Genomic DNA, 26,332 nt, shown 5'->3' on the forward strand with positions numbered 1-26,332 from the left:
TTAGACTTATTAATAGGATTAGAAACTCTTAAAACACCAAGGCTATGTTATATCCTTCTTTAATATGCCTTTACCCCATATGCTCAACAGCTAAGAAATGCTAGACACCCAAGAGAAACTCAATGTACAGGGCTATTATTAATGTTAAAACACTTTAAAGTACATACAAAGTGGAAAGCATACCTTTTTTTCTTTCAGTGTACCACTATATGATGAATCCTTCCAAACCTGCCTATTTAGATTACTTTGGCAGAATCCATGGAATTCTACTGTATAAAGAATTTATCCAATATTGGCATGACGTGGAGGCATTTGAGGCAAGGCCAGATGACCTTGTCATTGTCACCTATCCCAAATCTGGTAAGTCTCTTTGTTAGGTCAAAGTTTTTCCCTTTTCACCTAGAAATGACAAACCCACCTTGACTGGTAAATATTGAGCCATTCACCCCTCCCACACTCATTCTCTATATTAAATAAGGACAGATATAGCAGTTTTGGTATAGACATAGAAAAAGTGCATATGATAGCTCTATTCTAAGACCACAGTCTGTACCTATAATTTGAGCAGCAAATTGACAAATGGGTATTGTTGGCCACTTTAGGAAGTCACATAATATAGATGGATGAATATGGAACCATAACTAAAATTTAAAACTACCCACTGTGTTTACCTTATTTCATTATTGTCATTGTTGTATAGACAAAGTATAAGCAATTTTCACAGATTTTTTAAAACTTAACACTTTTTCAGCTAACCAGCTCCTCTTTATAAAGTCCATCTCTGAAACTCTATTTACAAGCAACATCTTTCTTCCTGAAATTAGCTTGTTAGTCATAACTCTGGAGTCTTGCAATCCTAGATCTTTAGAAATTAGAAAGGTCCAGTACAGGCTTCTTCTCTATCTTCTCTATCTCTATCTTCTCTAACTGTTCCAATTAACACAAGTATGTCAAACACTAAATATGTCTTTGACTACTCTGACTGTAAAGAGCTCCTGCATTTCTCTTTCTTGTCTAGATCTATGTCAGCACAAAACCAGTCACATGAAGAGGACACCTGAGAGCTACTCCAGAGTCAATTTCTCTTACTTCTGCATCTCCCATATTCAGTCAATCAATGTGTTTTGCCCATTTAGTCTCTTAGATATGCCTCACAGTCAGTCTCTTACAGGTCTCTTGTCACCTTTCTTATTGACCCCTCACTCCATTGTTTTATTTACTTTGGCTCTAGAGGAATTCTTCCAAAATATAACCATGATAATCTTGCTTTCTTGCTTAATGTATGCTAATGCCTTTGAAAAACTTTTAGAAAACAACTTGAACTCTAGTATGAACTACAAGGCTTTTTAGACTCAGTGTCTGGTTGCTGCTGTAAGCTCATCTCCACACATCCCTTCAGGTAGCCTCTGATTTAGTCTTTATAATCTACATCCAATTTGTTTCCTTGCCTCTTTACTATTTGTAAGTATCTGGCCTTTGATTAAGAAAAGCAAACAAACAGATCTTCTGTCTGGTAGACCACTTTCCTACCTTACAAAACTTGTGAATTTATGCCAATAGTTTGTTAAAGCTAAGCTCAATTATCATGGTATCTTGAAGACATTTCTTGTGGAAACATCACGGCAGCAGCAGAAGCACACAAAGTTCCTCCTTTACAGTCCTTTGAATCCCTGTGACCATCTGTATTACAACATCTTAAGGAAAAAGAAGTGCTGTAATTATTGAGCATTCTTTCTGACTTTTCAGAGGACCTTTGAACATCACAGGACAAGGACCAGATTTATTCTTTTCTATATACTCTGTAGTAGGACTCAACCTGAGGCATAGAAGCTATCTAGAAAATTTGTGGATGAAAGCATGGTTACTTTTTAGATGTAAAAATTTAGTTCCAAGACTGTTAGCTTGTACAATGTCACAATTCATCATCGACAAATTCAGATTTCTACCACAGGTGTATCTTATTACAATGTTCTTTATTTATTGATGCTATGTTAAGATCCTACAAGATTAAATTTTAGAGAAAATATTTCTTGAGTCCTGTGGTTATTCTGGCATCTTTCAAATACTATTGCATTGGTAACTTCCTACTTTATCCAACTATAAATCTATCACTCCCTGCATCATCAGCTATGCATCATCAGTGGGAGACTCAGATTTGTTTAACTTTTTCAGGCACAACATGGGTTAGTGAAATTGTATACATGATTTATACAGAGGGTGATGTGGAAAAGTGCAAAGAAGATGCCATTTTTAATCGAATTCCTTACCTGGAATGCAGAACCGAAAAGGTGATGAATGGTAATGCTTAAGTTAATTTTAAAAGCTATATACACATATTTTAAGTGTGGATGTAAATGGTACAAGGAAAGAGACTATAAGCAAAAGTGGCAATTAGTATTATGTCTTCTACATAAGAAAGAATGTAAATTTAATTTTAAATCTTGACAGAGTTTATGGTATAGCATATGCCTGGAATAGAGAGAATAAGGATAGCTCTGACATGCTTTCAGCAGAGCCTAGTAATATGTGAACACATATCTCTTTATGGGATGTATGCAACAGTACTTTAAATGCAGGAAAATATCCATAAAATTTTCAAGGATATATGCAAAAATATTTTTATCACAGATTCTTTTAATATTATGAAAAATTAGAAACAATATATATGTTAGTCAACAAAAGAAGAGTTAAAAGTGATATGAAATCATTAAACATGTTACGATGACATATGTTTCTTGACATTGAAGTGTTGCTATAATATATCAAGAAAAATGCAATTAGGGGACTTCGTTGTTTGTCCAGTGGTTAAGACTTCACCTTCCAATGCAGAGGGTGCGGGTTTGATCCCTGGTCAGGGAGCTAAGATCCCACATGCTTCACGGCCAAAAATCCAAAACATAAAACAGAAGCAATATTATAACAAATTAAATAAAGACTTACAAAAATGGTCCACATGAAAAAAATCTTAAAAGAAAAGAAAAATGTGATCAGAAGATATTAAATATTTCATCTGTGTGTGTGGTATTTGTATGGCTGTGAGTCTGGGCGTATAGACATCTTTGTATGGAAGGATACTTACCAAAACGTTAATAATGATATTTTTCAAAGGTGAAATTTTATTTGATCTATTTTTTCTCTATAATTTTCTCTACCTAAACTTCTGTCATAGTGAATATGTATTATTATTATGAAAACAATATAGAATATATAGTTACTTTTATTTTTTTAATCTATGAAAATCCATATAAATATTTATAATTTTTGAAGTTGTCTAACTTTTGTTTTTTAAAAAAATTAGGAGTAAAACAATTAAAACAGATGGCATCTCCTAGAATAGTGAAGTCTCATCTGCCACCTGAGCTTCTTCCAGCCTCATTTTGGGAAAAGAACTGTAAGGTAACCAGAGTCAAGTGTTCTTAGAACTTCACCGAACTCAAAGAATTTTACAATGATAAAGTTATGTAGCATCCTAACTGTGTCTTTTACACACTTGTTTACTTATTCCTTCATTGAATCTATAGACATTTTTTAAATGTGGATCATAGTCAGTATAGTCAAAGAATCTAGATTTCAGTTCTAACTCCAGAGGTAATTCTGAGAAAAACAGGTAAACTATCTAAGCTTCAGTTTCCTCATCTATAAAAGAGAGATAATAATTGCATTCTGCATAGAGTTGTTATAAGGATTAACTAAAATAATTCTTGTAAAGTGCTTAACATAGTACCTAGCATGTTATAAATAATATATGGTAGCTACTTTTGTATTTGCTGTTATTAGTAATTGCATTCAATATACTCTTTTTGAAAACTATTGTGCTTGGCATTGTGAGGCATGCAAATGAACTAGACAAGGACAAACCAGACAAAAATAGCATAATAATTATTTACCGAGTGCCTATCCTGAGCCAGCAATATGACAATTAATAAGATGCATGCAATCCTTGTCTTCATGGGCACATGGTCCACAGGGGCAAAGTGACAAATAAAGAAACAATACATAAGGTACTATAAGTCAAGTAAGAGAATAATTCTAGCCCAGACATTGAGGGAAGAGAAGTTATCCAGGAGCAAGTAACATCTCAGTTGATATATGAAGGATGTATAGGAATTAGTCTATATAATCCCAGAGGCAACCCAAGGTGGGATGTGAAACCAGTTCAATTTAGCTGGAAAGCTGAGTGTCCATACTGGCTGGATGAGTGAAGGTAGATAAGCTGGGTTTGTTTATAACAGATATGGAAGCCAATTTAGAAAGTTTGGGTTCCACTTTGATGATAATGAGGAGTTACAGCCATATTAAGCTGCTGATCTATATGATCAATTTTGCTTTTTAGAAAGAATAATACATGGAATCCTAAAGTACAGGCAAAACATTGTCTTAAAACACTGAAGCCATTTCTCAAGACCTTAGTAGCTTTATTAGGACACACTATGACCCATACTAAACATATAAGATATTAAAGTACTATACGTAGTCATTATTGACAAAAAGGGGATCTATCTGAGTCATGAAACATTTCCATTTTGTACACTGACGTAACAGGGCATATATGACATTTTCTGGAGATCCATGGTGCAAAATTTTGAAGATTCCAATGGTTTTTGTTTGTTTGTTTGTTTTTATCATAGGCAATCTTAGAAAGATCACATACATGCTGCTGAAATCATTCCATACATAAGAGCTCTCTCTTTAATAAATATTATTCATATATCTTTTGGGAAACATGTCATTACTATTTTTTCAAGAGATTTGGCCAAGTTACTTTTTTTCTTTTGAGAATGGGATGAAGCCTTGATGTTACCTCCTTTATTTATTTATTTTTAAAAATTAAAAAAGTATATTTTTTATAAATTTATTTATTTATTTATTTTTGGCTGTGTTGGGTCTTCATTTCTGTGCGCAGGCTTTCTCTAGTTCCAGCGAGCGGGGACTACTTTTCATTGAAGTGCACAGTCTTCTTATTGCAGTGGCTTCTCTTGTTGCAGAGCACGGGCTCTAGGCTCGCAGGCTTCAGTAGTTGTGGCATGCAGGCTCAGTAGCTATGGCACATGGGCTTAGTTGTTCCATGGCATGTGGGATCTTCCCAGATGAGGGCTTCAGCCCATGTCCCCTGCATTGGCAGGTGGATTCTTAACCACCGTGCCACCAGAGAATTCCCCCCCTTTACTTTTAAATGAAAATACATACTGTACCTTTATAATAGCCTCAGTCTTCACAAAACTGCTGATCATCTCACAGATCATCAAAGATTAGGAGACAACTGGATGGATTCACATCCTGGGTACTTCCAGGGTGATTCACTGGTAGACAAGAAGAGAAGTGGATTGAGACTGTTAGTAAAAGTGTGTTTGAAGTGTTGGACTAGAAACTTTAAGTGATAAAAAAGAAGAAAGTAAAAAAAAAAAGGGAACACGCTAATAGATAAAAGAAACAATTGCGGTCAATAAACTTGAGAACTTGGAGTTGTTGCAGAAGAGGTATATTCCTGATAAGAAAGAAATAATAAAGAAACGGGACTGTCTTGGAAGAAAACATGGTGTTCAAGGACAAGCCTTCAGAAACTTTAGGGTACTGACAAGTTTCAAGATTTGGCTAAAAATATTGTTAGTTGAAGTAAAATAGAGGTAATGATCAATGACCACATGAACCTAGAGAATCAGATGGTTCATGCATACAGACACTAAAATTATACAGTGTGGTGAAAAGTTTTGGTATGGAGAGTAACACTATAAGGCAGGTGTTCAAATCTTCAGTTAAAGCAAGGGAATGACCACAAGCTTAAAAATGTCACAGCTGGTTGAAGTATGAATTATTATAGGATCAGGGGATTTTCAAGTGTAGGAATTTCAAGATAGCTTATGATCCCAAGTGAATTGTGGGCAAACTAGAAACTTTGACTTGAGAGAAGTGAGTGGAAAGACCTAGATTTACCTCGAAGGCAGGAAGAGCATGTGCAGTGAAAAGTTAGGGAAGAAAATAGGATCTTCCAAAAAAGAGATAAGACAAACTGATGGAAGTTTAAGGAAAGAGGAATTGCTTTAACTTCCCACCTTCCCCTGCCCCACATCCTGGAGAATAAAAACTTTTATGGAGTACTTGGAGCAAAGGTTTAAATATGGATAGTATTTTTTTAATTTAATTTAATTTATTTATTTATACAGCAGGTTCTTATTAGTTGTCTATTTTATACATATTAGTGTATATAAATCAATCTCAATCTCCCAATTCATCCCACCACCACCCGCACCCCGCTTACCCCTCTTGGTGTCCATACGTTTATTCTCTACATCTGTGTCTCTATTTCTGCCTTGCAAACCGGTTCATCTGTACCATTTTTCAAGATTCCACATATATGCGTTAATATAGGATATTTGTTTTTCTCTTTCTGACATACTTCACTCTGTATGACAGTCTATAGGTCCATCCATGTCTCTACAAATGACCCAATTTCGTTCCTTTTTAAGGCTGAGTAATATTCCATTGTACCACATCTTTTTCCATTCATCTGTTGATGGGCATTTAGGTTGCTTCCATGACCTGTCTAATGCAAATAGTGCTGCAATGAACATTGGGGTGCATGAGTCTCTTTGAATTATGGTTTTCTCTGGGTTAACACCCAGTAGTGGGATTGCTGGTTCATATGGTAATTCTATTTTTAGTATTTTAAGGAACGCCCATGCGGCTCTCCATAGTGGCTGTATCAATTTATATTCCCACCAACAGTGCAAGAGGGTTCCCTTTTCTCCACACCCTCTCCAGCAATTATTGCTTGTAGATTTTCTGATGATGCCATTCTAACCAGTGTAAGGTAATACCTCACTGTAGTTTTGATTTACATTTATCTAATAATTAGTGATGTTGAGCAGCTTTTCATGTGCCTTTTGGCCATCTGTATGTCTTCTTTGGAGAAATGTCTATTTAGGCCTTCTGCCCATTTTTTGATTGGGTTTTTGTTTTTTTTAATATTGAGCTGAATGAGCTGTTTATATATATTGGAGATTAATCTTTTGTCCATTGATTCATTTGCAAATACTTTCTTCCATTCAGAGGATTGTCTTTTTGTCCTGTTTATAGTTTCCTTTGCTGCACAAAAGCTTTTAAGTTTCATTAGGTCCCATTTGTTTATTTTTGTTTTTATTTCCATTACTCTAGGAGATGGGTCAAAAAAGATCTTGCTGTGATTTATGTCAAAGAGTGTTCTTCCTATGTTTTCCTCTAAGAGTTTTATTGTGTCCAGGCTTACATTTAGGTCTTTAATCCATTTTGTTTAATTTATTTATTTTATTTGTGTATGGTGTTAGGGAGTGCTCTAATTTCATTCTTTTACATGTAGCTGTCCAGTTTTCCCAGCACCACTTATTGAAGAGACTGTCTTTTCTCCATTGTATATCCTTGCCTCCTTTGTCATAGATTAGTTGACCATAGGTGCATGGGTTTATCTCTGTGCTTTCTATCCTGTTCCACTGATCTATATTTCTGTTTTTGTGCCAGTACCATATTGTCTTGATTAGTGTAGCTTTGTAGTATAGTCTGAACTCAGGGATCTGCTTCCTCTGGCTCTGTTTTTTTTCCCTCAAGACTGCTTTGGCTATATGGGGTCCTTTGTGTCTCCATACAAATTTTAAGATTTTTTGTTCTAGTTCTGTAAAAACTGCCATTGGTAATTTGATAGGAATTGCATTGAATCTGTAGATTGCTTTGGGTAGTATAGCTATTTTCACAATATCGATCTTCCAAACCAAGAACATAGTATATCTCTCCATCTGTTTGTGTCATCTTTGATTTCTTTCATCAGTTTCTTATAGTTTTCTGAGCACAGATCTTTTGCCTCCTTAGGTAAGTGTATTCCTAGGTATTTTATTCTTTTTGTTGCAATGGTGAATGATATTATTTTCTTGATTTCTCTTTCTGATCTTTCATTGTTAGTGTGTAGGAATGCAAGAGATTTCTGTGCATTAATTTTTTTTTTTTTTTTTTTTTTTTTGGTATGCGGGCCTCTCACTGCTGTGGCCTCTCCCATTGCAGAGCACAGGCTCCAGATGTGCAGGCTCAGCTTCCATGGCTCACGGGCCTAACCGCTCCATGGCATGTGGGATCTTCCCGGACCGGGGCACGAACCTGTGTCCCCTGCATCAGCCGGCGGACTCTCAACCACTACACCACCAGTGAAGCTCTGTGCATTAATTTTGTATCCTGCTACTTTACCAAATTAATTGATTAGCTGTAGTAGTTTTCTGGCGGCATCTTTAGGATTCTAAATGTATAATATCATGTCATCTGCAAACACTGACAGTTTTACTTCTTCTATTCCAATTTGTATTCCTTTTATTTCTTTTCCTTCTCTGATTGCCATGGCTAGGACTTCCAAAACTGTGTTGAATAATGGTGGCAAGAGTGGATATCCTTGTCTTGTTCCTGATCTTAGAGGAAATGCTTTCAGTTTTTCACCATTGAGTATGATGTTTGCTATGTGTTTGCCATATATGGCCTTTGTTTTGTTGAGGTAGGTTCCCTCTATGCCCATTTTCTGGAGAGTTTTTTTTTACCATAAATTGGTGTTGAATTTTGTCAAAAGCTTTGTCTGCATCTATTGATATGATCATATGGTTTTTATTCTTCAGCTTGTTAATACGGTGTATCACATTGATTGATTTGTGTATATTGAAGTATCCTTGCCTTCCTGGGTTAAATCCCACTTGATCGTGGTATATGATCCTTTTAATGTATTGTTGGATTCTGTTTGCTAGTATATTGCTGAGGATTATTGTCTCTATATTCATCAGTGTTATTGGTCTGTAATTTTTTTTTTTTTGTAATATCTTTGTCTGGTTTTTGTATCAGCGTGATGGTGGCCTCATAGAATGAGCTTGGGAATGTCCCTTCCTCTGCAATTTGTTGGAAGACTTTGAGAAGGATTGGTATTAGCTGTTCTCTAAATCTTTGATAGAATTCACCTGTGAAGCCATTTGGTCCTGGACTTTTGTTTGTTGGAAGATTTAAAATCACATTTTCAATTTCATTAGTTGTGCCTGTTCTGTTCATATTTTCTATTTCTTCCTGGTTCAGTCTTGGAAGGCTATACCTTTCTAAGAATTTGTCCATTTCTTCCAGGTTGTCCATTTTATTGGCATAGAGTTCCTTGCAGTAGTCTCATGATGCTTTGTATTTCTGTGGTGTCCATTGTAACTTCTCCTTTTTCGTTTCTAATTTTATTGATTTGAGTCCTCTCCCTCTTTTCTTTGATGAGTCTGGCTAAAGTTTTATCAATCTTGTTTATGTTCTCAAAGAACCACGTTTTAGTTTTATTGATCTTTGCAATTGTTTTCTTTGTTTCTATTTCATTTATTTTTGCTTTGATTTTTATGATTTCTTTCCTTCTACTAACTTTGGGTTTTGTTTGTTTTCTTTCTCTAGTTACTTTAGGTGTAAGGTTGCATTGTGTTTTTGAGATTTTTCTTGTTTCTTGATGTAGGAATGTATTGCTATAAACTTCCTTCTTAGAACTGCTTTTGCTGCATCCCATACATTTTGGATTGTCATGTTTCCATTGTCATTTGTCTCTAGGTATTTTTTGATTTCCTCTTTGATTTCTTCAGTGATCTCTTGGTTATTTAGTAACGTATTGCTTAGCTTCCACGTGTTTGTGTTTTTTATGTTTTTTTCCATGTAATTGATTTCTAATCTCATTGCATTATGGTTGGAAAAGATGCTTGATGTGATTTCAATTTTCTTAAATTTATCAAGGCTTGATTTGTGACTCAAGATGTTATCTATCCTGAAGAATGTTCCATGTGCACTTGAGAAGAAAGTGTAATCAGTTGTTTTTGAATGGAATGTCCTATAAATATCAATTTAGTCTATCTGGTCTATTGTGTCATTTAAAGCTTGTATTCCCTTATTAATTTTCTGTCTGGATGATCTGTCCATGGGTGAAATTGAGGCGTTAAAGTCCCCCACTATTGTTGTGTTACTGTCAATTTCCTCTTTTATAGCTGTTAGCATTTGCCTTTTGTATTGAGGTGCTCCTTTGTTTGGGTGCATAAATATTTTCAATTGTTATATCTTCTTCTTGGATCGATACCTTGATCATTATGTAGTGTCCTTTCTTGTCTCTTGTAACATTATTTTAAAGTCCATTTTGTCTGATATAAGTATTGCTACTCCAGCTCTCTTTTGATTTCCATTTGCATGGAATATCTTTTTCCATTCCCTCACTTTCAGTCTGTATGTTCCTAGATCTGAATTGGGTCTCTTGTAGAAAGCATATAGATGGGTCTTGTTTTTGTATCCATTCAGTGAGCCTGTGTCTTTTGGTTAGAGCACTTAATCCATTCATATTTAAGGTAATTATCAATATGTATGTTCCTATTACCATTTTCTTAATTGTTTTGGGTTTGTTTTGTAGGTCCTTTTATTCTCTTGTGTTTTCCACTTAGAGAAGTTCCTTTAGCATTTGCTGTAGAGCTGGTTTGGTGGTGCTTAATTCTCTTAGTTTTTGCTTGTCTGTAAAGCTTTTGATTTCTCCATCAAATTTTAATGAGATCCTTGCCGGGTAGAGTAATCTTGGTTGTAGGTTCTTCTGTTTCATCACTTTAAGTATATCATGTCACTCCCTTCTGACTTGTAGCATTTCTGCTGAGAAATCAGCTGTTAACCTTATGGTAGTTCCCTTGTATGTTATTTGTCATTTTTCCCCTAATGGTTTTATAATTTTTCTTTGTCTTTAATTTTTGTCAATTTGATTACTATGTGTCTCTGCATGTTTCTCCGTGGGTTTATCTTGCCTGGGACTCTCTGCACTTACTGGACTTGGGTAGCTATTTCTTTTCCCATATTAGGGAGGTTTTTGACTATAACCTCTTCAAGAATTTTCTTGGATCGTTTCTCTCTCTCTTCTCCTTCTGAGACCCCTATAATTCGAATGTTGGTGCATTTAATGTTGTCCCAGAGGTCCCTTAGGCTGTCTTCATTTATTTTCATTCTTTTTTCTTTATTCTGTTCCACAGCACTGAATTCCACCATTCTGTCTTCCAGGTCACTTATCCGTTCTTCTGCCTCAGTTATTTTGTTATTGATTCCTTCTAGTGTATTTTTCATTTCAGTTATTGTATTGTTCTTCTCTGTTTGTTTGTTCTTTAATTCTTTCAGGTGTTTGTTCTTTAATTCTTCTAGGTCTTGGTTAAACATTTCTTGTATATTCTCAATATTTGCCTCCATTCTTTTTCCGTGGTCCTGGCTCATCTTTACTATCATTATTCTGAATTCTTTTTCTGGAAAGTTGCCTATCTCCACTTCGTTTAGTTGTTTATCTGGGGTTTTATCTTGTTCTTTAATCTGGTACATAGTTCTCTGCCTTTTCATTTTGTCTGTGTTTATGTGAATGTAGTTTTCTTTCCACAGGCTCAGGATTGCTGTTCTTCTTGCTTCTGCTGTCTGCCCTCTGGTAGATGAGGCTATCTAAGAGGGTTGTGCAAGCTTCCTGATGGGAGGGACTGGTGGTAGGTAGAGCCGGGTGTTGCTCTGTTGGGAAGAGCTCAGTAAAACTTTAATCCATTTGTCTGCTGATCGGTGGGGCTGGGTTGCCTCCTTGTTGGTTGTGAGGCCTGAGGTGACCCAGGACTGAAGCCTACAGGTGCTTTGGTGGGGCTAATGGTGTACTTCAGGAAGGCTCACGCCAAGGAGTACTTCTGTTGCCAGTGTCCTTGTACCTACAGTGAGCCACAGATGCCCCCCACCTCTGCAGGAGACCCTCCAACACTAGCAGGTAGGTCTGGTTCAGTCTCCTGTGGGGTCACTGCTCCTTCCCCCTGAGTCTTGATGTGCTCACTACTTTGTGTGTGCCCTTCAAGAGTGGAGTCTTTGTTTCCCCCAGTTCTGTTTAAGTCTTGCAATCAAATCCCACTAGCCTTCAAAGTCTGATTCTCTGGGAATTCCTCCTCCTTTTGCCGGACCCCCAGGTTGGGAAGCTTGACGTGGGGCTCAGGACCTTCACTACAGTGGGTGGACTTCTGTGGTATAATTTTTCTCCAGTTTGTGAGTCACCCACCCCCCATTTATGGGATTTGATTTTATTATGATTGCTCCCCTCCAACCATCTCATTTCAGCTTCTTTGTCTTTTGAGGTAGGGTATCTTTCTTTGTCTTCTTGTCTTCCTGTCAATGATTGTTCAGCAGTTAGTTGTGATGCTGGTGCTCTTGGAAGAGAGAGTAAGAACACATCTTTGTACTCCTCCATCTTGAACCAATCCATGGATAGTATTTTGAGATGCAGAGAATATTCAAGACAGAGGGAACAGCATGAATAAAAAAAGGGATGAAAATTATGAAGTAAAGCATTGGAAATAGTGGCAGAGTTCCATTCAGCTAATAGGCAAAAAGGACTAGGGAGAGTTTTAAGTAAGGTTGGAAAAGTTCAATATGGCTAAAGATAGCTTTAATGAGAAAAGAAAGTTCACTTTATTTACTGTAGCATTTGGAGCGTTTTATAGTGGGACCTTAAAAATGAAAACCATACTTCTTAGAATAAACAAAAAGATTTCTTTAAAATTGTTTGAAAATGTATTAACTTGACTAAGACAGGTTATGAGCCTAATCATATCCAGGAAAAAGTGGAGAGTCAAGAGCAGCCATTCCCAATGGCATTTCTCAGGTGCCTGAAGGAGGAAGTGGAAGACCAGAGAGATGAAGTTTACTTTTGCAGCTCTTTTCCAGCAGCACTGAGTGTCTGACCTAGAAAAGACTGTAACGATCTGATGTAACTCATTTGTTTAGTAGATAGAAAATGTAGGTCCAAAATGATTGGTGCTTTGCACAAGATGGTAGAAATTAGTGCCAGAACCAGCGTCTAAAACCAAGGCTTCCTGTCTGTTCATTTATTGATGTTTCCTCACTATATAAAATGGAAACTAAACAAGGTGTGAGTGAAGATTATATTTTTTCACTGGCAGCAACATGCACTTAAAAAGAACCTCATAAACATGATTTTTTCTTCAAGATTGCAAGCAAAAAAAATAACAGGACTTTTTTTTTTTTTTTTGCTATAAGGAATAGTGGTGTAGCATAAAGGCCAGAAGACATTTTACTCTCATTGTGTACATTTATTCTCAACCATGTATTCTGACTAAGCTTCAGTTTAGTTGCTGTACTTATAAATTGGGGATAATAATCTGCCTCATCCGTTTTATATCAATGGAATTTGAGACACTCAAATGAAATATGTGAAATAAAAATGAATATGGCACAAAAATGAAAAGTGAGAACGAACGTTGAACAATAATGCAAAAGATGCTGTCACTTTAGATTATTTAAGGAGTTTTCTTCTTTATAATTTTATATATTTTCTACAAAAAATATGTGTTATGTTTATAGTTGAAAACATAAACATTTCCTTTTTAAATCTTGGTGAGACTATATTTGAAAAATATTAGCTGATTTAATATCTAATTTCATCTTCTTAGATCATCTATGTTTGCCGGAATGCCAAGGATGTGGTTGTTTCTTATTACTATTTCTTTTTAATGGTGACTGCTAATCCAGATCCTGGTTCTTTTCAAGATTTTGTGGAAAAATTCATGGATGGAGAAGGTATGAACAGTTTCTTTTTCTGAATTCTTTCAAGGTAAATGATACAAGACAAATGGCATCTCTGGGCAAATTTTTTGTTGTCCATTCTGGTCTGTTATCCTTCCTAGTCCTTAATTAAAACACAGAAATTCTAGAAGACCTTGAACTTTAGAACAAGCATAGAGTTTCCAGATGCGGATGGAAAATTACAGAACCTGGATACTCTAGTTTGGTGCCTACAAATAAGTATACAGATGTATGTGTGTCCAATTCTCTCTCATCTCTTTTTATTACAGAAGCACTTCACAGTGTGTTATTTCAACTTCATTGAACAAGAGGGGAAAAACAGAGGAGAGAAAATGTTCATTTGTTTCTAAGAAAAATTTCAGATACTACATGGGGCCAGAATTCACAAAGAAGTCTGAATATCTACAAAGTTCTTACTCATTCTAACTACTGTGCAGTCTGAATAATTCAACTAGATTTCTCAGAACAGTGTAAGAGCTACCTGAGCAGAAATTCTGGGAAATTTTGTCTTTTTATTTAACTCCCAACTAAAGCAACTTGAGTATTCAAATTTGAGAAATAAAGGGTTCAGGAGAATCTAGTATTAACTAAAGAAGGCCATTCTAATCCTGTAGTAATCATTGTAAGGAAAAAAGATAATAACACCATTTTTATATGCACAAAATTTAATATTGACTCAGTGAAAATGTGGTATATGTGCTTTATGCTTATCTCTACATTTGGAAAATTTTATGCTAAAGCATCATGAATAAAATACATGTCCCAAGATTATCAAACAGGTGCTATAAGGCAGAGAAAGATAATGTACCTCTGCAAAATGAACGAATAAGATCACTATAAAAATCATTATATGACTTTTTCTGTAAAGAAACAAATGTAACAAAACAGAACCAGACCTACCCACATATACAGAAACAAACTAGTGTTTACCACAGGGGAGGGGGATGGGGAGGGGCAAAATAGATGAAGGGGATTATGAGGTACAAGCTGCTAGTTATAAAATAAATAAGTCACAGGGAAGTAATGGGCAACATAGGGAATATAGTCAATATTTTATTATAACTTTACGGTGTATAATCTATTAAAATATTGAATTACTATGTTGTACAACCACTATAATATTGTAAGCCAACTATACTAAATAAATAAATAAAAATTGTCAGTAGAGTCAAAGAACAGAAGAGGTATGTAACGATTTAATGCAAAGCAGAGTACTTTGACTCACACATCATTATATTATCATGTCAGATTTTTACTGGGTAAAATACTTGGATATATGTGAGAGAAGATGAAGGAAGAGAAAGGAAGAAACTGTATATGGTCATACCACATCATCTCCAAAATCTTCTAATTTTTTAGAGTGAGAATGATACTAAGGGTCCTTAAGAGGGCACCTCTTACCATTTAAACTGTGAGTGGTGTAACAAAAATTATATAGCTGCTAGCTTCAGTTACCAAAGCTAGTTTTTTGTTTGTTTGTTTGTTTTTGCGGTACGCGGGCCTCTCACTGTTGTGGCCTCTCCCGTTGCGGAGCACAGACTCCGGACGCGCAGGCTCAGCAGCCATGGCTCACAGGCCCAGCCGCTCCGCGGCATGTGGGATCTTCCCGGACCAGGACACGAACTCGTGTCCCCTGCATCGGCAGGCGGACTCTCAACCACTGCGCCACCAGGGAAGCCCCAAAGCTAGTTTTTAAATGGTACATATGAGACCTGGACTGAATTCTGATCATAATAATGTTGATAATTCCACTACTCAACTCCTTTCACTAACAACCTGATTTCACACACACACACACACACACACACAACATTTTCAAAAATGCTTTCATGAGCTCTGAATCAAATGGATGGAGTCTTCCTTCACTTTTCCCCTGAGTCATAAACCATGTCATAATAATGAAAGTTGAGAATATGTTTCTGTGGATAGTTTATTCAACATACTGTGCTGCTTTTGCTGCAGAGAAATTTGCTTCAGATGTGCAGCTGATCTCTAGTTTTCATTCCATGATCATTTATTTATATTTCTTTGTCTGAAGACTCATTTTCAAGCTATATAAAGATGATGCTGTGTCCTCACATTGTTTTTCTCTCTAATTTTAGTTCCTTATGGTTCCTGGTATGAACACACAAAATCTTGGTGGGAAAAGAGAGAGAATCCACAAGTGCTATTTCTTTTCTATGAAGACATGAAGGAGGTGAGAAACTCAAAACATATGGCAACTTAGTAATTCTCAAAATGTTAGAATTTGACAACATGGTAAACACAAAATTCTGCCTTTAAATAAATGATGCAGCCAACTCCAAAAGTTAAAATAATCCAGATACTTTAGCACAGATTTGAAGCTAGTAAATAAAAACCTTCTGTAAGTGAATACATATAAACCCAAGTCTCAAAAATTTACCAAAGATAAAAGAAGGAATTTGAGTTCATAAAACAAAACAACAACAACATGCACACACATATGCACACAAGGAATCACAATGGGCAAGAAGAGTTAACTGGTCTCCAAATCCATAGAGGTAGGAATTATCAGACAAGGACCATAAAATAACTATGATGAACATGTTTAAAGAAACAAAAGAAGAAATTAAAAATTTTACAAAGAAACAAGAGATTACTAAAATTGATAAAGCAGATTTTGAAGACCCCCCAGCAAAATAGAATTTCTAAAATAAATTTTAGAAACTAAAATTAGAAAATTAAAAGATAGTTTAAATAACAGATAAGACATGGCTAAATAGTGAATTATTAATGTAGAAGATGATGCTGAGGAAAGTCCACAGGATGTACCACAGTGAAATAAACAGAATACTTCAGAAGAGGTAATGAATATATAAGATAGATTAACATGGTCTCACATATATCAACTCAAACTTCCAGAAGAAGAGAGTAAAGAGAATGCTGGAACAACAATATGAAAAAGAGTGAGGACATCACAATTTCTTCTTAATCTGTTTTTTCTTCAAGCTTTTTTAATAATTAGGGTAATTCAAAATAAAAATTACTAGGATGCCTTTTCACATCCACCAGATTGACAGCAATTAAAAAGTCTGACAATAATAAATACCAGTCAGGATGTATGTTAGTGAGAAGTAACACATTTCTGTTAAGAGTATAAAAATATACAAACACTATGGAAACGTGTTACCTAGGGAGGGCAAACATGCACATAATTTAAGACTCAGGAATTCCACTAGTAGATATATGCTCTTGAGAAACACTGACTTGTGTGTAGTAGTTTATATATACAGCAACCTTCATAGCAGCATTCCCCACGACCATAAAAATTGGAAACAACCCAAATATACATATATTCAGGAATCAATACATGATTTATACTATTATTCTACAATTAAATATTATATTGCAATGAAAAGGAATACACTTCAAATGTGCACATCAATTGGGTAAAACCAAACCATATGTTGTCTAGGGTTACATGCATGAGTCTCAAATCTACAGAGTAAAGCACAGGATTGATTAGGTCAATTTCAGGATAGCAAGTTTTTTGTTGTTTGTGGAAATTGAAATGGAGAATGAAAAGAATGAAGTTGGAAACTTGCAAATGGAAAAACTCAACCAATTATGAATGTCTTATTGCATATATTGGGTAGTAGGTAAGGGTGCTATATTGATTTTTATTCTTTAAAGCACATATGTGCACATATCAAATAATTTTAAAATGAAAGACAAAATACTGGGTCTTTTTATTAAGGGGTAAGAAATATCTTCCCTCATTCTTTATTAGTACCAAGAAAGCAATTGATATCCATGTCTTGTACACATCTTTGCACAATTATTAAGATTCATGTGGCAGTAATTCTAGAGTTGTTTTGATGAGGACAAATTTAAAATAAAATCATAAGTATTATTTTAGAAACTGAATTATTACTTCTTGATAGAATTTAACACAGAACAAATTGGAATGAGAAGCAGCCATGATCTGTAGTTTATTTTATTACTTAAATTTGTGTTCTGTAACGAGAATATTGAAGACAGTAAATTTAAAAGGCACACAAAAAAATGTATTAGTTAATCCAACCATTTCGCCCTTCCAAATTGTTCATGTCCGTTTACTCCCTATTTTGGTCAAAAATGGCCGTGTTTAGGTTTCTTCTCTATTTGAGTGAATGAGGAACAGAAGAATAAATGTTTTCTCTTGTTTCTACAACATATCAAGTAGAAAGAGAAAAAGACAGTAACCTTGTTATGTAGAGATACTACCTTTTTTTGTGGAAAACAAGTAAATAAAAAACGTGAGAATACGTATATGGTACAATGGATTTATATAGGGATTTATGGGAGCAAAAATAGAGTTATCTAACTCAAATTGGAATAGTCGAGGAAATTATCCCAAAGAAGGTGATACTTAAGCTGAAGTTTGACAGGCAAGCTGTAATTTGTAGGACAGAGAATTAGAGAACAGCATTCTGTGTAAAGGGAACTATACACCAGAATAAGCATTATAGTTGCTTTTGAGAATCGTTGCATTGAATGATTAAGCTGAATAATAGGGTATGCTATAGAAGTGATTAGAGATGGGGATGTTTGTAGCTATGGTTCATGAAAATCTGATATTGTTCCATGTTGAGTATTTGACTTTTTACATCCTTTCTTAATCTTTCTGGTTCCTTTGCTTCTCACTAGTTACATCAATAAATTAAAAGAAAATTGAAAGCTGTCTGCATATTTTCAACCTCAAACTTGATCTGTCAAAGGGGACTGTAGTCTTTAAGAGTGTTTATTATATTCATAGATAGTATTTATTGAGCATGTATTATGCATAAGCGACTAAAATAAATATTTTATAAACACCATCTCATTTAGTGTTCTAAAAACCTTTGAAGTTTCTTTTATGTTCATTTTATGAATGAGGAAAATTATGCTTAGAGAAGTTAAAAAATCCACTTCCCCAAGAACTGTTTTTGCTCACTAGAATCCTAATTCCAATATCAGTGGGGGGAAGAGGAGGGAAGAAAAGTTTTCTTTCTGTGTCCTTTTTTATCCACAAAGTAATGTATTCAATTTTAGTAACTGAGTCTTCAAAATATTTTTTTCTTCTTAGAATATCAGAAAAGAGGTGATGAAATTGATAGAATTTCTGGGAAGGAAGGCATCAGATGAGCTTGTGGACAAGATTATAAAACACACTTCATTCCAGGAGATGAAGAACAATCCATCTACCAATTACACAATGCTACCGAATGAAGTCATGAACCAAAAAGTATCTCCCTTCATGAGAAAGGGTGAGATAGTTATGTTATTTGCCTTCATTGCTGTAGGAAATCATAAGTTGAAATAGTTATAGGCAAACATCTATTAAGGTCTATTCATGCCTGTGGACCCTGCTTGTTTTCTTCAGAGATGTTTCACATTTGAGTGACCAGTTCTGCAGAAGCATAAAATATTAGTAGTACTACTAATAAATTACCATTACTTGTTGATTACTTTGTATATGCAGCAAATTATATTAAGAATGACCAGCAGCCACCCCAGCCTCAGTACTAGCACTAATACCACACTCTACTAGCTATTACTTATTAAGTCTTTGTGCCTTGGTGCTGCATCACATACATCATATAAATTTTATATTCTAATTTTTTTAAAATTCTAATGCAAGAGTTAAGAGAAAATTCTATTATAATCTAATTTTGAGATGAAGACACAAGCTTAGAACAATTAGTCAGCTTTTCCTTAACCAAGTGGAAGGCATTTTTCAAGACTAAATGGCAAATTTCCAAACTTATCAAATTGTATACTTTAAATATGTACAGTTCTCTGTATATAAATTATACCTCAATAAAGCTGTTTTAAAAAAGACTAAGTTTCAAAACACTTAGTGGTAAATACAGCTTGGCTTAGCAAAAATATCAAAATACAATGAAGTGACATCTATTGGGAGGAGGCATGGTGGTCTTGATGAGATATAGTCAGTTTATAAATCCAAAGGTATGTAGGATATGCAGAGTATTGGGACATCCAGTCTTACTGATATGTGAAGCAGAAACAGAACAGAGAAAATCTTGCTCTTGGAACCAAATTGTCATTGAGAGGGTCAGGAATTTTGAAAACAATTGGAGTAACAAACCTGCCACTGGGTGAAAATAGGGCACACATGAAAGAGAGTTAACATGCAGAGTAAATTTAAATTATTGAATCCTCAGATTATCTCAGTTTCTTTTCCCATAATGTCTTCATATATTTTTAAGATAAAACAACAAACTTAAAATAATGGCCATGTTTGTAAAGGGCTTTGTACTGTTATACCTTCAGAACCCACATGATTCTCAAGACACATTTTCTATCTTCTGCTTTTTGGGTCTTTTCATTGGGAAAGTTTAGATCTCCTTGAGCTAAAGGGGCAATTGAACAATTGATTAATTTAAAATACAAGGTGACTTCCTTCTGTCAGGGGAGGGTTGGATGTGATGAAAAGCAAAAAGAAGAGCCTGCTAGGCTATTGTAACACACAAGTGGGAAACGCTGAGGAGCTTCTCTGTAGGTGGCAGCAGAAATGGAGAGAAGGCAATGGCTATGAAGAAAGTCTGAATATAAATAAGGAATTACATATTGTGGTTGAAGGATAACTGCTAAGTTTATGCAGTAGATACCTGCTGTTGCCATTAACCAGGTTATGGAAAAAGTCACCAATAAAACGCAATTTTGTAGGGAAGGAAATGAATTTATTTTTAAACTGAGTGAATTTGAGATGCTCATATGGAATGAAAGTGGTCATATCAGGTAGGCACTTGGATATGAAGACATAAGTCTGCATTTTAATATTATCAGCATGAAGATGATATTTAATATCTTGGGAGTAGGTAAAACATGGATCTCAGGAGCCCCAGCATTTCAGAGGAAATTGGAGAAGAAAAATTAAGTGAAGTATTGATAGCATAACAGGGGAAGGTCAGAGAAATAAATTTGCTGTTTGTTTTGTTTTGTTTTGTTTTAACAATCAGGACAAATCCTTGTTTGCAGTCGCAAATATATAGTATTTATGGTATATATTTTATTTCTATAATTAAGGATTACAAGAATAAAATTTGATTAGTGTTAATGAAAGTGATGTATATTAGAAAATTTCATTATTCTGGCTGGAAGACATAATATTTACTGTTTTTTTTCTCTTTTGTTACAGGGATTGCAGGAGACTGGAAGAATTACTTTACAGTAGCCCTAAATGAGAAATTTGACATGCACTATGAGCAGCAAATGAAGGGGTCTACACTGAAGTTACGAACCGAGATCTAGGAAGGGTTTTCTTGACGCATCTGAGATTAAAGTGTTCTTCTCATCATTCCTTACCTCATTTATTTTAGACTAGTAGAGAGTGAGTCATGTGAAAGATCATGATCAGGTTCACATGATTATTGAGATCTTCATATAAAAAAGCAAGAAAGATTTTTTTCCCTGCTGTTATCTTTAAAATGTTTTTCCTTTTCTTTCTTTATTACAAATTATTACACAAATCTATAACCTATGAGAATGATGTAGGAACACACAAATTTTTGAAGTTGTTAAAGCCTCATCAAAAATAATCAAACATTCCAAATTCTTTAACTTTGTTGTTACTTTTTTCCATTTGTTAGTATATATATATATATATATATATATATATATATACATTTATATACATATATGCATAAATATATATATTTACATGGAATTTGAAAACCTTGAGAGAAAGAACTAAAGAATAAATAAATATGAGGGTATAAATAGATCTGTTACTTCCTTCCTGATATTTTCTTTCACTTTCTGCAAAATGGCTTAATTTGGAATTTACCTTAGTTTAATGTAAATTTGGGGCATAACAGAACTGATTTCCAGACCTTTATAAATAATCCCAACGAGTGTTATTTATGCTTGAATGTCTTTAGCTAATTTGATATAGTTACACTTTAGTATTATTTCTGTCATATACACAATATTATAAAATTAAGCTCTGTAAAGTTTTAAAGAACGTGATATATGCCAGTAAATAAAATACAAACAAAAGTAAAAGAAGAATTTTTTTTTTATTTAAACAATGTTGTTTTGGCTTATGTCTCCTATTTTTCTCTATTCTCTTGATCATTTTTTTCTATAGCATGTTTCTTTTAACAGTCAGTGCTTCCTTTCTCTAAATCAGAAGACACACAAGATCTTAAAAAATTCACTATGGGTCTTTAGTAGAATAGAATGTCATTACTTCCTAAACTCAAAGATCAAATCTAGGGAGAAACTGATATATGTTTTCTTACTCTTTGGGGGAAAAGCTAGGAATTTCTCAGCCCCCTTTTTTAATAATTATGATTTTCAGAATAAAAGCTATTTTTTAGTGTAACATTTCTATGCATTATACAGAAATTGAAGAGTCTTGAAAATTTTTAAGATTTTGTTTGGGTTGAGGTGGTAATTAGAATCTCAGTCTCTGGAGGGAACAGCTGTTACATACATACCACATGAATATACCTATACACACATTCAGACTCATTCATTATCATTATTCTTTTTCTGAACCATCTAAGATAAAGACATAATCACCCTAAAATATGCCAGTGTCTATTTCCCCCAAATAAAGCACTTTCCTGTATAATCACAACTATCCAAATCAGGAAATCAATATTGACACAGTACTACCGTCCAATCCATATATTGCAATCACATCCATCCCAACTGCTTCATCAAAGGCTTTTTGTTTTTTCCTTCTGGTCCCAGATCCAATCTGAGATAACATGTTGCATTTTATTATCATAATTCAGATCTCCTTCAGTCTCAATAGCTGCTCAGTATTTTCTGTGTTTCGTGACCTTTGCAGTTTTAGAATATAGACTTTTAATTTTGCACAATATCTTCCAATCTTGCCCATCTCAACTCTCAGGACATACAGAAAAATTGTGGCTCTCTCAGCACATCACATCAGAGGGCATGCAATACCAGCCTGTTGCACACTGGTGTTGTCAAACTTGATCATTTGGTTAAATTAGTGTCTGCCCTTTTTCTCTAACATAATGTCACCTTTTCTATCTTTGTGATTGATTAGTATTTTGTGGGGAGATAATCTAAGGCTATAATTCATTCCCTTGCATTTGGCATCCATTGATTATTTAGCCTAAATAGACCCCAGTAACTCTTTAGCCCTTAGTAATGTTACCATTTTCAAGGAAAAGAAATATGAAGAAAAGAAATATGAATTTGAACTTATGTGGTCTTCAGGATTCAATTGAAAGCACAGTGGTTATACAAGGCCTCTCCCCTATCTTTTTCTGGGGCCTAGAATCCAACTTTTATCTTCCTAAACCCATAGGGCTGTCAAAAGCTATGCTCAGCTTCTCAGCCACCTTTCAGGAAATCAGAAGTCTTTATGGGATTAGCAGGGTTCGATTCTCTAGATTTCTGTTTCTTCTGGATTTATGGAACAGTATTTTCATTATTTCACCAAAGTAAAATAAGCCCCAAAGAAGCAGAAGGAAAGAAATGATAAAAATTGAAATCATAAATAAGTGAAATTGAATACAGAAAAAAAGAATAGAGAAAATTAATAAACTAAAAACTAGTTCTTAAAAAAAGTCAATAAAATTGACAATCCTCTAGCAAGAGTGGCAAAGATGAAAGGATACAAGATGTAAATCATCAATATCAGGAATGGAAAGAAGAGATGTTACCATAGATTACATAGCCAATAAAAAGATAATAAGAAAACACTATAAACAATTTTATGCACATAAATTTGACAACTTAGAAAAAGATGAACCAATTACTTAAAAACTACAAGCTATCAAAACTCAGACCAGATGAAATATATAACCTGAATAGTCATGTAACTATTAAAAATTGAATTTTAATTAAAATACTCTTGAAAAAGAAATAGCCATTCCTACGTCACTTCAGTGCAGAATTTTACCAAACATTTAAAGAAGAGTTAAGACCAAATTTACACAATCTCTTCTAGGATACAAAAAAGAAAAGAATGCTTTCCAACTCATAAAACCAATATTATCCTGATACTAAAAGCAGACAAACATAGTACAAAAAAGAAAACCATAGGTCAATATCCATAATGAACTTAAACACAAAAATCCTCAACAAAAGTACTAGTGAACTGAATCTAGCAATATATATATTAACAAAACACACAATATGACCAATTGAAATTCATATTAGATATGTAAGGAGTTTTCAACATTTGAAAATCAATCTATATAGATCACCATATTAATAAGCTAAAGAAGAGTTATCATATGACCATATGAATTGATGTAGGAAAATCGTTTTATAGAATTCATTGAAAAAAATTCTCAGCAATTTGAGAATAGAGGAAAACTATATCAACTTGATACAGACTATCTGTAAAAGGCCTACAGCTAATATCACACTCAATTGTGAAAAGACTGAATCCTTTCATCTTAAAATCAGGAACAAGGCAAGAATACCTGTTCTCATCATTCTTATTAAACCTGGTAGTAGAAGCTCTGGCCACTGTAATAAGGCAAAAATAAATAAATAAATAAATAAATAAATAAATAAATAGCACACAGATTGCAAAGGAAGAAAGAGAGCTGCCATGTCATGAGTATACTCAGCAACCTTGTGGACATTCCTTCATGACAAAGAAATTAGGTCATTTGTCAATAACTGGAATGGAACTAAGCCTTCCTGTCAACAGCCATGCAAGTCAAAGAACTTAAAACTGAATTCTCCAATCCTAGTCAAGCCATTGGATGACTGGAACCCCAACCAACAATTTGACTATAACCTTGTGAGAGACCCAGAGCCAGAACTCTCTTGCTAAGTCATTCCCATATTCTAAACCCTCAGAAACTGCGTAAGATAATAAATGTTTGTTGCTTTATGCTACTACATTTTAGTGTATGTAATTTGTTACACTATAGTATATAACGAATCCAGTGTAGAACTGGATATCGCAGATACTAAGTGTACCTCTCCAGACAATGCTAATCAATTACAAAGAGAGAAAGGTGACATTAAGATGCACATAACCTATCAGACTCCAGCTTGATCAATAATCAAAGATAACATTTATTTTGTCTCTCTCCAATCTAAACACAGTTAAACTCCACGAAGGCAGGGACTATGTTTTATTCACTGATCAATACAAAGCCTTGTGTACGGTGACTTGTGTACAGTATATATCCATGAATATTAGATGAATGAATGAATGAATGTCTACCGAGGTATATATGTACATCTCTGTTATTAAAAAGAGTTAAAAAATAAATTCCTTACTTATACCAGTGAAAATGTCATTTTTCTCATTTATATCAACTCTTGAAACCATCGAACATTAATTTTAACTGAATTATATAGTACTTTTTTTCAAATCTCTAAATATTAAGACCAAAGTTGTCTATAAAGGGAAAGATTAATTGTACATATTTTAGAACAACTACTTATAGGAAAAATGTTAAACCAGTCTCCAACTTAGCAACTATTTTAGGGAAGGTCTGTGAGAAGCAATTATGTTAGCCAGCTTTACTAAAGAAACAAAACAATCTGAAATCTCTCATTACCTACAATAACAGAGGGCTAGTCCTAGTTCATATTACCTTTATACTGCCATGCATTTCCAGGATTTAGACAGGCTGAGACTCTGATACATGTTTTTCATTCTGGGACCCAAGCTGAAGAAGAAGCCCCCTTGGGGTACATGTTCATTCTCAAGTTAGACACAGTAAAGAACAAGAGATCCATTGTAAAATCCAATGTCTCTTAAAGCATCATTGGCGTGTTCTCACTTCTGCTCACAATTAATTGGGCAAAGATATCATGGCCAAGTCCAAAGTTATTGGGCAGGAAAGTATATACTCCTTTCCCAGCAAAGTGGAGGACAGTGAATATTTGCCAAGGTTAACATCAACTTCCACAATCTTCTCTTACCTTTTTATAGCCTTCATAATCAGAACTGTTGCTATCTATCTGATATTCTACAGGAAGAATTGCATTTTCAAGAGTTCAAGCACTTTGTAGTTTCATTCTTAACCCCCTGCCATCCCTAAAATTCAGTTTTTTTATTTTCCTGTTAAGAAAATGCTAAATTTATCACACAGTACTCACATTAAGACCTCTGAGTCTCCCAATATTTGGCCCAAAGTGTAAGAACCATTTGTGACTCTTGGGCCACAGTGAAAACATCAAATTGATCCACACCTTAAAGGTCATCCTTGTTGCTTATCTATTTTATACATACTAGTTTGTAACTCTTAAAACCATACCTCTATCTTGCCCTTCCCTTCTTCCCTATCCCCACTGGTAACCACTAGTTTGTTCTCTATATCACATTGCACAGTACTGGGAAATATAGCCATTGTTTTGTAATAACTTTTAATGGAATATAATCTATAAAAATATTGAATCACTATGTTGTACAACTAAAACTAATATAATATTGTAAGTCAACTATACTTCAATTTTTAAAAAAAGAGAGAGAGCAAATTAAACAAGGGAGGTATTAGCTGGGCTAAGGTCATGTTAGTCAACTTGCCATGAGATGATCATCTCTGTGGCAATCTATCCAGTGTAAAAAAAAAAAAAATCATCCATAGTACATAATGCCAAATCTAGTGATTTGAAATAAAATCTAGTGATGAGAAACTAGAGATCTATGCTTTGAGATAATCTTACCCTTAGGTTCAGCCTTATCAAATCCAGGATAGTGTTGATAAAATCCACTGATATGATACTCTCTCTCAAAAACTCACAGTCTTATGCTATGAATAATTCATCTTTAAGTATG

General features: G+C 34.5%; 1 protein-coding gene across 1 annotated transcript; it reads left to right on the forward strand.

The window, feature by feature from the left end:
* The first annotated feature begins 212 nt into the window (after positions 1–212).
* Positions 213–20,847, forward strand: SULT1E1 (sulfotransferase family 1E member 1). The gene is made up of 7 exons (XM_065877722.1): positions 213–360; positions 2,173–2,298; positions 3,299–3,396; positions 13,458–13,584; positions 15,693–15,787; positions 18,659–18,839; positions 20,735–20,847. The coding sequence occupies exons 1-7, from the start codon at positions 213–215 to the stop codon at positions 20,845–20,847; spliced, it is 888 nt and encodes a 295-aa protein (XP_065733794.1).
* Positions 20,848–26,332: the final 5,485 nt, after the last annotated feature.

This window comes from Phocoena phocoena, chromosome 5, assembly GCF_963924675.1.
Source record: "Phocoena phocoena chromosome 5, mPhoPho1.1, whole genome shotgun sequence".
In the NCBI taxonomy this organism is placed as follows: domain Eukaryota; kingdom Metazoa; phylum Chordata; class Mammalia; order Artiodactyla; family Phocoenidae; genus Phocoena; species Phocoena phocoena.